At 37.6% G+C, this 13,457-nt stretch overlaps 1 protein-coding gene across 1 annotated transcript; it reads right to left on the reverse strand.

The window, feature by feature from the left end:
- Nucleotides 1–2,442: 2,442 nt before the first annotated feature.
- On the reverse strand, nt 2,443–4,382 carry LOC131430392 (uncharacterized). Its single transcript, XM_058595327.1, has 2 exons — nt 4,005–4,382; nt 2,443–3,941 (listed from the first exon to the last, which is right to left on the reverse strand). Exon 2 carries the CDS (start codon nt 3,845–3,847, stop codon nt 2,909–2,911), a length of 939 nt encoding a protein of 312 aa, XP_058451310.1. The 5' UTR covers nt 3,848–3,941; nt 4,005–4,382; the 3' UTR covers nt 2,443–2,908.
- Nucleotides 4,383–13,457: the final 9,075 nt, after the last annotated feature.

The raw sequence follows: 13,457 nt of genomic DNA on the forward strand, positions 1-13,457 counted from the left end.
GCGGCTAGTTGGTTACGAGTCAGACGACAGGAAATCTGGTTGCTGCCTGTAACTGTAAAATGCTTATTACTCTTGTGTCGGGACTTCCCTTTTTTCGGTGTCGAAAGAAATTCTGGCTTGAAACTTCGTTTTGAGACGGAAGCTTCATCGGATCCAGCATCATCTGTGCTATTTTCGAATGTTTCTGAATTTCTATCACTGTCTTCTTCCAAGAAACTATCACCGCTTTCTTCCGAATCGGTATGCACGGAAACTTGCTGTGTAGGATTTTCACTCAACCAATCGTTTACTTTGGAGTTATGGTAAACATCATTATTTTCATCTTCTTGCTCAATTTGTAACTCTGACAGTTCCTTCATACACTATACTGTTTGTCCAACAATTTTCGCCTTTCATCCAGAAGCGTTTGCTCGGCTTGGAGTTTTCGAAGTTTTAGTTCTAACACGGCCTTTGTGGATTTTCTAGACGCTGTTGATTTTACAGAATCAGGAATCAGAACAAATTGGCTCAAATGGCACGTTCCCCTTGATATTTGGAGATTTGTGCCTTGCCATCAATTTGTTTTTAGCATCATTTTCCCGATATATAAGAGGGAAGGATTGAAAGGAAATGGTAAGGGTTGGACTAGGAGGATGGGAAAAATTGACGACACAAAAACACATAAAAGCAGAAGTAAATTCTGCACCCCTAAGGGATGCTGAACAATCTGCTGAGGATCACATTTAGTGGAAGCAGAAGGAAATTCTGAACCTCTACGAGGTCCCGAACAGTCTGCTGTTAATAAAACCTCCAACCCCCGAGTGGATTTAGAGAACTTACAAAAGCGACACCATTCTGCACTCCCGGAAGAATGCAGAACGACTCGCAGTATGTACGAGCAGAAGTAAATGCGGTACCCCCCAGAGGATGCCAAACAATCTGCCAAACCCTATTTAAGGTGAATACAGAAGGGATTCATTCACTCCAGGAAGAACGATGAACCCTTCTGACTATAGCTCCTTACCACATTGGGTGAGAAACGAGAGAATATCCTTCAATTTTAGCTCCGCATACACAGACTCAACCATGTATGGAGAACCAAAAACCCGGATACGTAGCTGCGTCAATGCGGGACAGTTACATATCAGATGATATGAAGTACCATAATCGCATTCACACAAATCACACGAATAATACTCAGCACGTTGAATAGTAGCCATGTGATAATTGAGTTTGCAATGTCCAGTCAGAGCTCTGACCAGAATACTTCAATGATACTTGGAGAAATGCAGTCGACACTTTGACATTTTCAGATTTAAATCTGGTAGAAATGCTTTTGTCTGAGCGCAAGTTTGCAAGCTGCGCCAGTAGCTGGCATGTTTGGATGCAGCCCAAGAACGTATCTTGTGCTTTATCCAACTAGTTGAAAATGGTAAAGCAGGTCCAGGACCAACGAAATCATTCGTTGCACCAGCTCTAGCCAACTCATCAGCCCATTCATTTCCAGTAATACCAGAATGGCCGGGTACCCATATGAAGTAAACAGCATTTGAAAAGCTGAGGTCTTCAATTTGAGTTCGACATGCGATCACTAGATTCGACCGTGAGTCATTCGAACTGAGTGCTTTTAAGGCTGCCTGACTGTCGGAACAAAAATAAATACGTTTACCACAGATCCTCTGCTGAAGTGCCGATTGTACTCCACACAGAATTGCGTAGATTTCTGCTTGGAACACAGTACAGTATCTACCAAGTGAATGAGACTGCTCCAGCCTATTTCACGACAGTAGATACCAGCACCAGCACGACCATTCAACAGAGAACCGTCCGTATAACAAACTATGTGTTCATCAAGTTGTCGTTCCAGACAACCAGACAATCATTCCTAACGAAGAGGATAGCTCACATTGAATGTTTTAAAAGGAAAACTGCATGTGAGAGTTAGGTCACTAGGAGCGAGTAAATACTCATCCCACGGAACCATTTGAGACCACAAGCGAGTGTGACTGGTAGCATATTCTAATGGGTTACTGTTCCAAAGCCCTGTAACCCTAAGACGGTATGCACAAGATAATGCTTCTTGTTTTAGGAACACATGTAGTGGTTTAATGCACAGTAGCGCCTCTAGAGCAGCAGTAGGAGTTGTCGTGAATGCTCCTGTCATCGCCATTAGGACCATCCTTTGGAGATGATTTAGCTTTGACTGAACTGTCGCGACTTCTCCTTTCTGCCACCATACAAGACATCCATATGCTAAAATTGGTCTAACGATAGTTGTGTAGATCCAATGAATATATCTGGGTTTGAGTCCCCATGATTTTCCAAAAGCTCGTCTGCATTGGCCGAAAGCAATGCAAGCTCTTACAATCCTGAAGTCAATGTGAGCAGACCAATTCAGTTTTGAGTCAAGAATAACCCCGACGTATTTAACTTGATCGACCACAGTGACCCCTGAACCAAAGAACTGCAACGGACGAGCTCCTGTAATTATCCTACGATGAGTGAAAAGCACCATTGATGTTTTACCCGGATTTACAGATAATCCAAACCTGACAACACCATTGTTCAACAGATCGCAGGGCTTGCTGCATTAAATCAAAGAGAGTGTTAATGCTTATACCGGTCATCAATATATGATAATCGTCGGCAAAACCATAAGTCGGAAGTCCAAGGTTATTAAGTTTCCTTAACAAACTATCAGCGACTAGGTTCCATAAAAGTGGGGATAGTACACCACCTTGAGGACACCCACAGACACTCAGCTTTCTAATCTCTGGCCTGCCGAAGCGATGATCAAAGAAGTTGATTGCTAAGCATTGCGTGTATCCAGTAAGGGAAAAACCCAAGATATTCCGTTCACGACTGCAATGTTTAACCTCCTGCAGCCATTCAGCCATCGGCACGGAAATACACCTTGACTTAGGAGTTCCTATTTTTGTGGCCTTTTACGACAGGAAATCTGGTTGCTGCCTGTAACTGTAAAATGCTTATTACTCTTGTGTCGGGACTTCCCTTTTTTCGGTGTCGAAAGAAATTCTGGCTTGAAACTTCGTTTTGAGACGGAAGCTTCATCGGATCCAGCATCATCTGTGCTATTTTCGAATGTTTCTGAATTTCTATCACTGTCTTCTTCCAAGAAACTATCACCGCTTTCTTCCGAATCGGTATGCACGGAAACTTGCTGTGTAGGATTTTCACTCAACCAATCGTTTACTTTGGAGTTATGGTAAACATCATTATTTTCATCTTCTTGCTCAATTTGTAACTCTGACAGTTCCTTCATGACACTATACTGTTTGTCCAACAATTTTCGCCTTTCATCCAGAAGCGTTTGCTCGGCTTGGAGTTTTCGAAGTTTTAGTTCTAACACGGCCTTTGTGGATTTTCTAGACGCTGTTGATTTTACAGAACTGGCTTTACTCAGTCTTCCATCTGGCATCGATACTGAAACTTGGACATTTCGTGTTTGAACGTTTTCAATCTGCTTCTTAGGCTTTTCTTTAAGTTTCCTAGGTATAACCTTCTTCTTGTCTTCTTCCTCCGCGGGTTTGGCACTGAATTTCTTCGATTTAGTGCCAGTGTACTTCTGTTTTTCCTTCAGTAGTCTAACGGATGCGCATTTGTTGCAATACCAATCGTTATATTCCACTTCGTCAGAAACACCAACACAAGTGAAATGGTGCCAGCTATCACAATCGTCACATTGCACCATCCTGCTATTATCAGCTTGCTTACACGTTCGACAGCTGTGACCAGTAACGTTTTGATTCTCGGAATTAACAATAGCACCAGTAGTAGTGTCAACCGCACCGGCATTGTTTTTACCATAGGCAAGGTTGGCAGCAGCAGCAGCCTCAGACATGGCCATAAACAGATTTAAAAGATGTTGTTTCTCTGACAATTAAGAAGCCTTTCCGGATTTGTAATAGTCCCTTTATTTCCACAGGGAAGATTTTAAATCTCTGTAGTAAATTTAATATAAGTTCACATTAGTTCATTTAGCTGTTATTCCATACAAAACTCACGTTTAGTAAATTGCTACTGTTTTAGTTCAGATGTAGCTCATGGATCTACTGCTGCTTCAATGATTCGTTACGTTAGATGGATTTAGAGAACTGTAGATATTTATCGAACAGTACAATCCTAGAATAAGTTAGGTTAAGCGATAAATATTAATTCAATTCAGTGACAAACACTATTACTTATAGTTCAAGTTCAATCAAAGTAACTTTTTGGAACAGAATGTAACTGTAATTACGTAAATAAGTATTTATTAACTAAGCGGCGTTCAGTTCACGCGCGTTTGCCTAACTCTCAAACCATTTTGTTTTATTCCTTCTTAATCTATTTTATCAAACTGTCATTCTCTTCACGGTGCTATCGCTATCAAGGTGCGCTCAACTTGTTGTTGTTAAAGAACGCTCTCTATCAACTCTTCACATGATTCAATCAGTGCCATCGAAGAGAGACGGATAGCATCTTAGCAACAAAAAACCGGCATGGTTCATTTAACATAGAGAGGACACCAGTGCGAGAGCGTATTTCTCTCGATTACCTGTCTGAGCATCACGGGTTAGCACGCTGCTATGGGGATTCTCTCTGAAGCAACTAATGGTCTCTCATTCTCGTTTCGCGATCCGATTCTGTACGAGCAGTGGATAATTGAGATAGAATCATTTTACAGTTGCCGCTTATTCTAACTATTTGCATATAACATTTGTATAAGTTGTGTCTATGAAAATGTCTGTAAATGCTCATCACCAGAGTTTTGAAATATTGTAACCTATGAAAATTATTAAGTCGAATCATCGATTCGACTTTCTGCGATAATTGTCAACTTCAATTCGCTCGTATTACCGTATCGCGGTAAGTTCCACACAGCGCCGATCATTGCATAACTGTATCTATTTGCTAATGACCGTTAAATACTCATAGTATGAGGTGGAGCGAAGTTTTGTAGAAAAATTCTCTCGTGTCGCAAGTATTGAAAGACAGCGAGTTTTTGTAGCATCATCTACCATATTGAAAATGTTGTATACAATGTAGGGAAACTTTCTGCGAAATTAACGGCAATCTCCAACACTGGTTTCAGGCACTGAATTTGTTTTTTTTTTCAATTCAGTTTCAGTTCATGAGCCTGATCCATTGGTTAAGAATAAGTTGTCGTTACTGTGCAATGCCGTACTGAAAGAACTTATCTTTCTATAATATGAGAATAACATGTTTTCAAATAAAACTAGTTAAGACTATCACTTTCAGCACCATCACCATCGACATTTTAAACATTGAACAAACCCAAAATGCTTTTCTTTTAACAATAAAAAAGCAGCATAGTACTTGAAATTATAAACTTGAATAGTCACCTCTTTATGAAAATAAACAACGAAATAACCCAACGTTTCAAATGCTTGAAATTAATCCATGTACACTAAATTCATATATAATGAGAATTAAAATATAATCGTAATCGATGTTCCACCCCTATGTTGTTTTCTTCGTGTTTTTGATGGCGCATAGAAGGGAAAGGACTATTCTGCCATTTATTATTATTGTCGAAAGTAGTTATGGAAGAAGTAATATTCTGATTTTATTTATATTTCAAACACTTCTTGCGACTCCATAATATATTCGCCATATTCAAGTCAATAAAAGTTTTTTAGGTTGCATTTTCGTTATCATTACATTGCTGTCCCCTTGTTTGAGTAACATAAAAAACACGTTCGTGCTCTTGTTGCAACATAGTTGGACTTAGTCGTATGAGAACTAGTTGCGGATTGCTACTATGGACGTCAAATAAACTTATTTTGAACTAGTGGTTAAAAGCATAGCTGTGATTAAAAATATGTTCGGATTCAGTAACGATAGCTTATAAATTAGAATGAAAATGTGGTGGTTGGAAACCAAAATAACTATTCCGCAACTAGTTATGTTATGAAAAAGCATTGCCATCACCTTGCTTCAACCAGTGTAACATAAAAACATGTTCCTGCTCTTGTTGCAACATAGTTTGAACTTAGTCGAATCAGAACTAGTTGCGGTTTACTACTTGAGTATGCATCAAGCCGTAAACCCGGGAGACATACACAGACATACGGATATTTGCTTATTTCGACGAAGAGTGTCTTGCTGGTTCCCGTAGGTTACTAGCGATTTGCATAATCACTTTCAGACGTTATCGAAAGACACATAATAGTGGATCGGTTTCGTTGATCGCATACGTACACCATTCAGAACATCTGGAAAAGAAGGCTTTCACCGATCTCTCTCGATGGAAAGAATCTTTCCGTATTGAGATTAACATTTTTCAATATCAGCCTCTCCTCAATATAAACAATAAGCTACAATTATAGAAAAAAAATCGAGAACCTTGGACGAAAGCAGCAAAATCGATTGCAGAGAAATCTGCACAGACCCGAATGGCTGTAGCCAACTTAAAAGTTCGTAGTTTCTTCAAGCAGCCTAATTGATTAACCGTAATTACTTTTAAGATGACTAATAATGCACACGTAAATGAATAAAAACTGCACCTTGGATTGAACTAACAGTAAATTTGTTATATTCCAAATTTAATCTGTTCAGATTTTGTCGTGAACTAGCCATATATCGAACCCCTACCTGGAAGGATCCTTAGTAGGATCGTAGCACTAGCCATGCAATGATTCTGTACACTATGAATCGGGTGCGAAGTGTGTTAAAACAGAAGGTAAAATTCCACAAAAGTAATGTAATATCAAGACTTTGCATGGCTTTGCTTAAATTAATATGTTGTCAGTCTTGGATGAGGTATGAAAGCGACCAAAACTTAAATTGTTAGAACTACTCAGTAAAATAAGATGCCACTCACTACACCAAATCCGTCATCCGGACACAAGAACCGCTTCGTGAATTTTTACTCATGACTGCTCGTTGATACCAAATATTTTAGAAACCTTCAATTTTGAGTTATTTGTGGTTTTCTCATACTACAGAAAGTTATATCATAAACTGCTGATAACATTTCCAATATCATGAAACAAACCTTATGTTATGCACAATAAGGGATATTCACGACCAAAATTATGAATGTGATCGAATTTAAGTAAAGTAAGACGTATTCCAGTAGAAATGCGTGACTTTTTACTTATAACCGGTATCAGTTAATCATCTCAGTACTAGTAGTAGAAATACAAAAATTATCCGGAGCTCAGTAAAGAGATTCTTCTGAAAATAATATTTAATGTCCCATTTCTAGGCTTGCACTGATAAACATTCTTTTTTGCAATGTACTAAGTCTTGAAAAATATGGCATATGACCTATATTCTATGTTTGAAATTTTCAGTATTTCTTGAACAACAAAAATCTAAGATGATCTGAGAACATCGAAATGCATTATCACTGCCGCCCAGCAAGATTTTTACCAATCCATGAGTTTTCGCACCAAAAAAATCTTAATAAAAAAAGACATAAACAAATGTATATTGTAACTCTTAGATAAATTGAACGACATCCATATGCTAAAATTGGTCTAACGATAGTTGTGTAGATCCAATGAATATATCTGGGTTTGAGTCCCCATGATTTTCCAAAAGCTCGTCTGCATTGGCCGAAAGCAATGCAAGCTCTTACAATCCTGAAGTCAATGTGAGCAGACCAATTCAGTTTTGAGTCAAGAATAACCCCGACGTATTTAACTTGATCGACCACAGTGACCCCTGAACCAAAGAACTGCAACGGACGAGCTCCTGTAATTATCCTACGATGAGTGAAAAGCACCATTGATGTTTTACCCGGATTTACAGATAATCCAAACCTGACAACACCATTGTTCAACAGATCGCAGGGCTTGCTGCATTAAATCAAAGAGAGTGTTAATGCTTATACCGGTCATCAATATATGATAATCGTCGGCAAAACCATAAGTCGGAAGTCCAAGGTTATTAAGTTTCCTTAACAAACTATCAGCGACTAGGTTCCATAAAAGTGGGGATAGTACACCACCTTGAGGACACCCACAGACACTCAGCTTTCTAATCTCTGGCCTGCCGAAGCGATGATCAAAGAAGTTGATTGCTAAGCATTGCGTGTATCCAGTAAGGGAAAAACCCAAGATATTCCGTTCACGACTGCAATGTTTAACCTCCTGCAGCCATTCAGCCATCGGCACGGAAATACACCTTGACTTAGGAGTTCCTATTTTTGTGGCCTTTTACGACAGGAAATCTGGTTGCTGCCTGTAACTGTAAAATGCTTATTACTCTTGTGTCGGGACTTCCCTTTTTTCTAACTCTTAGATAAATTGAACGGCTGAAAGCAAAAGTCGGATAAGTGCAACTTAGTTTGGAAAACCCGTTTAAGTATTTTTGAATGCAAAAACCGGATAAAAACATTGAGCGCAAAAGTCGGACACGGACTTTTAAATGCAAAAACCGTTTAAAAACATTTTTATTGCAAGAACCGGACAAAAATACTTTGAAAGCAAGAACCGGACAAAAACTTAACCGGTTCTTCCAAAACAAATATATTTATCCGGTTTTTGCATTCAAAGTTATTTTCGGCCAACTGTCGCTGCGGGATAAAGCATGGGTCGCTAGTTTACTACGGGTGGCGTGATACGTAAGCACATTTTCTTTGAGTCTCGTCTTGTTCCGCAGGGAAAATCGAATGTGATTCCATAATTATGTCAACTCTACTCTATAAATTTTAATGGAAATTCTTTGCAATAAGTTATTCGAGAAGAACCATAAATGTACAAAATTCTTGATACGAAGATGAAACGTGAAATATAGCTCGGTAAACTTAGCTCGTATCTGTTTTCATACCACGCAACTATATTTTCCATAATGGATGGAACTGATATACTTTATTATTGGCTCGTAGCTACGATGCATAAATGTTCACTAAATTCATAATGTTTTCACCAATTAACAAGCAAACATGTATTAAGGATTACTGGAAAAAATGAAAACAGATATGTGTTTCTTTTGATACTTCTATTAATCATCTGTGCAGTCAAGTATGCGTATTAGTGGTTTCAATTCGAGGAACATCATAGTTGTATCAGTTCAATTGTGAATATAACAACAGATTTGAAATTTTTATTCAAACGAAATTAGAGTGAAATGTTCAACATCTTCTATTCATTCAATTCATTCAAACCATCAGTTGGAGTAGGATTCACTATCTATGCACAAAAAAAAAGAAACTTATAACCATGTAAGTCAATAGTAATATGAAATGGACATCAATTTGATTGACAAACATAATCGATATAAAACTAAATACGAATGCATTCATTTTAAATGAATGAAACTTTGTTTTTCAATCAACGCTCAGGTTTGCTTCTTAGGTAAAAGAAAAACAAAGAACTGTAAAGTAATTTTGAATTTAATATCCTTTTCAACATGTGTGCATGAAAATAGGCATAATTGTACAAAATATGTTTATGTGTGCATGGCGTTAACTCAAAGGATCGAGTAAAAATCGGAAGGATTGATTCGAATATTATCTTCACTAAAACACATGTATTTCGAATTTATTTTTTTATTTGTCTTAAATTTTGCATTAAGACTTGCTGATCGGGTATTCTTGCAAAATTTGCATTGTTAGCTCGTAATATTCAATAGTTCATTGTAGCCATAAACTGTTAGTTAAAAACGGAGGGAGAGCTTGAGCTTCATTAGATTATCCTAACACAAAAAAACGGTTTCAATGACTATTGGTTTCAACAGGACGGGGTAACATGCCATACAGTTTGACTAACAATCGATTTGTTATGAACATTACGAGTCATAACGATGATTTTGACTAGCCCCTGAGATGACCCACAAGACTTTTTTTGTGAGGCTATTTGAAATCCAAGGTATACGCTGAGAAGTCATGAATCATAGCAAAACTCAAAGTCGATTGTTGATAAAGGAAAATGAAACTAGACCAGATGACTTATAAGTTAGACTAATATACCGACAGTCATCTCATTTGTTCATTCGCTTTATTTTTTAGCTAATAACTCGACTTTCAATCAACAAATTGTGATAAAATCGAATTCAAAATCTTTGCTTCGGCTCTAAGAAACAGTATCTCAGAAATAAAGGCTTGAGAATTGAGCAATACTGCTGTTTTATCAACGCGAAAACTCGATGCGAATGATCCTATTTCCATCCATTCCCTTTGAGCCAGTGGCTCGAACAAAGACAGCAGTTCTTACTTCTAGCAATGATTATAGTATACGAGAAGCGAACTGGAGATGGGTTGAACGGGAGTACCGTTACCTTACTATTCGAAACAGTAAACTCAATCACTCGATTTACAATCAAAGGATTGCATGTTATGAGTACATTGAATGAATAGAAGTACCGACATGAATATAGCATAGTTATCAGATATCTATAAAAAGGTTTAAGATATGTTGAATATTTTACTCTAATTTCAAATCTGTTGTTATATTCACAATTGAACTGATACAATTATGATGTTCCTCGAATTGAAACCACTAATACGTATACTTGACTGCACAGATGATTAACAGAAGTATCAAAAGAAACACATATCTGTTTTCATTTTTTCCAGTAATCCTTAATACATGTTTGCTTGTTAATTGGTGAAAACATTATGAATTTAGTGAACATTTATGCATCGTAGCTACGAGCCATTAATAAAGTATATCAGTTCCATCCATTATGGAAAATATAGTTGCGTGGTATGAAAACAGATACGAGCTAAGTTTACCGAGCTATATTTGATGTTTCATCTTCGTATCAAGAATTTTGTACATTTATGATTCTTCTCGAATAACTTATTGCAAAGAGTTTCCATTAAAATTTATAGAGTAGAGTTGACATAATTATGGAATCACATTCGATTTTCCCTGCGGAACAAGACGAGACTCAAAGAAAATGTGCTTACGTATCACGCCACCCGTAGTAAACTAGCGACCCATGCTTTATCCCGCAGCGACAGTTGGCCGAAAATAACTTTGAATGCAAAAACCGGATAAATACATTTGTTTTGGAAGAACCGGTTAAGTTTTTGTCCGGTTCTTGCTTTCAAAGTATTTTTGTCCGGTTCTTGCAATAAAAATGTTTTTAAACGGTTTTTGCATTTAAAAGTCCGTGTCCGACTTTTGCGCTCAATGTTTTTATCCGGTTTTTGCATTCAAAAATACTTAAACGGGTTTTCCAAACTAAGTTGCACTTATCCGACTTTTGCTTTAAGCCGTTCAATTATAAGTAAAGTTTTTCCGAAGCATTAGTTCGAATCAAAATACAATCTCGTTCGCCAGTTTCCCAATCGTATTCCAGCCAAAATTGTATCGGCACCAAAAAATACAAACGACAATCTTGGAGCAACAAATTGCCGGTCTGGCCTCGAACTTTTGGTAACATGAAAAAACATTCTCACTCGAACAAAACAACAAATGAGAGCGAAGATAAAACACATTTTTTCCGGATTCAGCTAGACGCCAAACGAAAGATAATCCCAAAACAGACATGATGTTATTGCATCAGTAAAAAGTCGCATGGCGAAATATCACACTAAAAATAAAGAACCGCGCATACGCATATTGAATGGATAGGCCGTTTCTCTAGTGAAGTGTGTTTGGTTTGTAATTCTGAAAACACCTACATATCGTACGAAATTTGCCTCGAACCGGTTACGGCGAGTTCGAAATGACACATGATGAGCACGTTTCGCTAGCGTAATTCACGTACGTTTAGGTGAATATCGTCATCAGGGATCGTACACTGGCGACGTCTAAGATAAGGAGGGCATTTATTCAACAGTGTATAACAAAGTAGGTTTGATCCGGATGAGATGCCGCACCTTTATAAAAATCGACTATTCACTGAATCAGAACTATACTTATTGTTATTAAGAGTTGAAAAATCCTACTACATATTAAAAAAAAAATTTGCGTTAAAACATAAAATGAAAAATGCAAGATAAGGCTCCGAAATGCTACACCTCAGGATAAGCGGCGTCTTAATATGGGGGGAACGTTAGAAAGAAGAGGTTGTTCACATTTATTTTCTTTGTTATTTAATGAATGTTCGATATTTTCTCAAAAGCAAGCACAATCATCAAGCAATGAAATGAAAAATTACCATGGACATTAGGGTACCAATATTTTTGGGTCATCTCTAATTTCGTGAAGCGGTAGTGCAAAATGCACTAAATTTGAGCTAAATCGATTATTGGTAAGTGTTGCTGGCGGTTAAAGTTTGATAATTTTCAAACTTAAAATGTCTTAGGATTGCATGGAACGTCGAGATCTAATATCATCTCGATTTTTTTAAATAGAGGGTAGGGTCTAACGGTTTAAGAAATACACTATTCTTGCAAATTTTAATAGAGGTATCGTTCAACAAAACAAATTCTAATGTTTTGCATTATACAAAGCATCATTCGAACAACATTCCGTATTTCTTTTCGTGAAAAATATTGAGAAATAAGCCGCTGAAGGAGTATTTTTTAAGACGCTTGTTGAAAGTCAAAATTACGATTTTTCACGAAAAAAACCCACCATTTTGAAGCAGCAAAACTTCCCCAGAGTAACAAAAAACGAAAAGGAAAACGTTGGGGTCTGGTATTTTACATGTAGAAAGTGTGTGAAAAATTTGAAAAAAATTGGTGAAGTAGTTTTCGAATAACGATTGACACGGGCTTTCCAAACCTGCTTTCGAGAAAAACGCGTTTAAAATTTATTGTCTGTAAAATCGAAGGAAACAATTTATTTTCCTGGGGAGTGTGTATTTTTTCATTGTATTTTGATTGTAGACTGACCCAGGGCAGTTTCATCAAACAAATACTTTTCATGAAACTCTGTTGGATTCGCACTTAGCAACGGGGGTTTGAGCAAACCTAATAGAAAAATCAGGTTTGACAGCAGTTAAGGTGGAAACTGGGTTAGGTTTGACATTAAGCGAAAACGACATAAGAATTAAATGAAACGTGGAGACCTGGTGTTATCCCGAAAAATCGGTATTTTCGGAAATCCCAACATTTTCCCAAAGCCGATATATTTCAAAAAAAAATTTCTTCGAGTGAACACTAAATCTCAACATGTAATTCAAAAACATTCGGCACGTTCTGGATTGATCACGGAGTGGACATAACTAATAGTGCTTCAAATTGACAATAAAGACTGTCCCAGAAAGTATGGACGCAACCAAAAACCGCTACCATTTCGCAATGGTTCAGAATCTGGCAATTTTTATGACTGCGTCCTGTTATTTACACTCTTCTCTAACCACTTGTGCAGTTGTTTATTCGTTTTCATTAGTTTGTTTCGAAATGCGTGGACTTTCAGCAGAACAACGTCGAAAAATTGTGTACAAATGGTGCAAAGAACGCGGACAGTCACTGAGAAAGATAGCAAAAATGGAAGGAGTAAGTGAAAAAGCCGTGCGAAATGCAATCAGGCAGTTCGGTGAGGATAACACCCTTGAGGATAAACCGAAAACGGGTCGAAAAAGGGGTCCTGCTAACCCTCAGTTGGATA

Source organism: Malaya genurostris, chromosome 2 (assembly GCF_030247185.1).
Source record: "Malaya genurostris strain Urasoe2022 chromosome 2, Malgen_1.1, whole genome shotgun sequence".
NCBI lineage: Eukaryota > Metazoa > Arthropoda > Insecta > Diptera > Culicidae > Malaya > Malaya genurostris.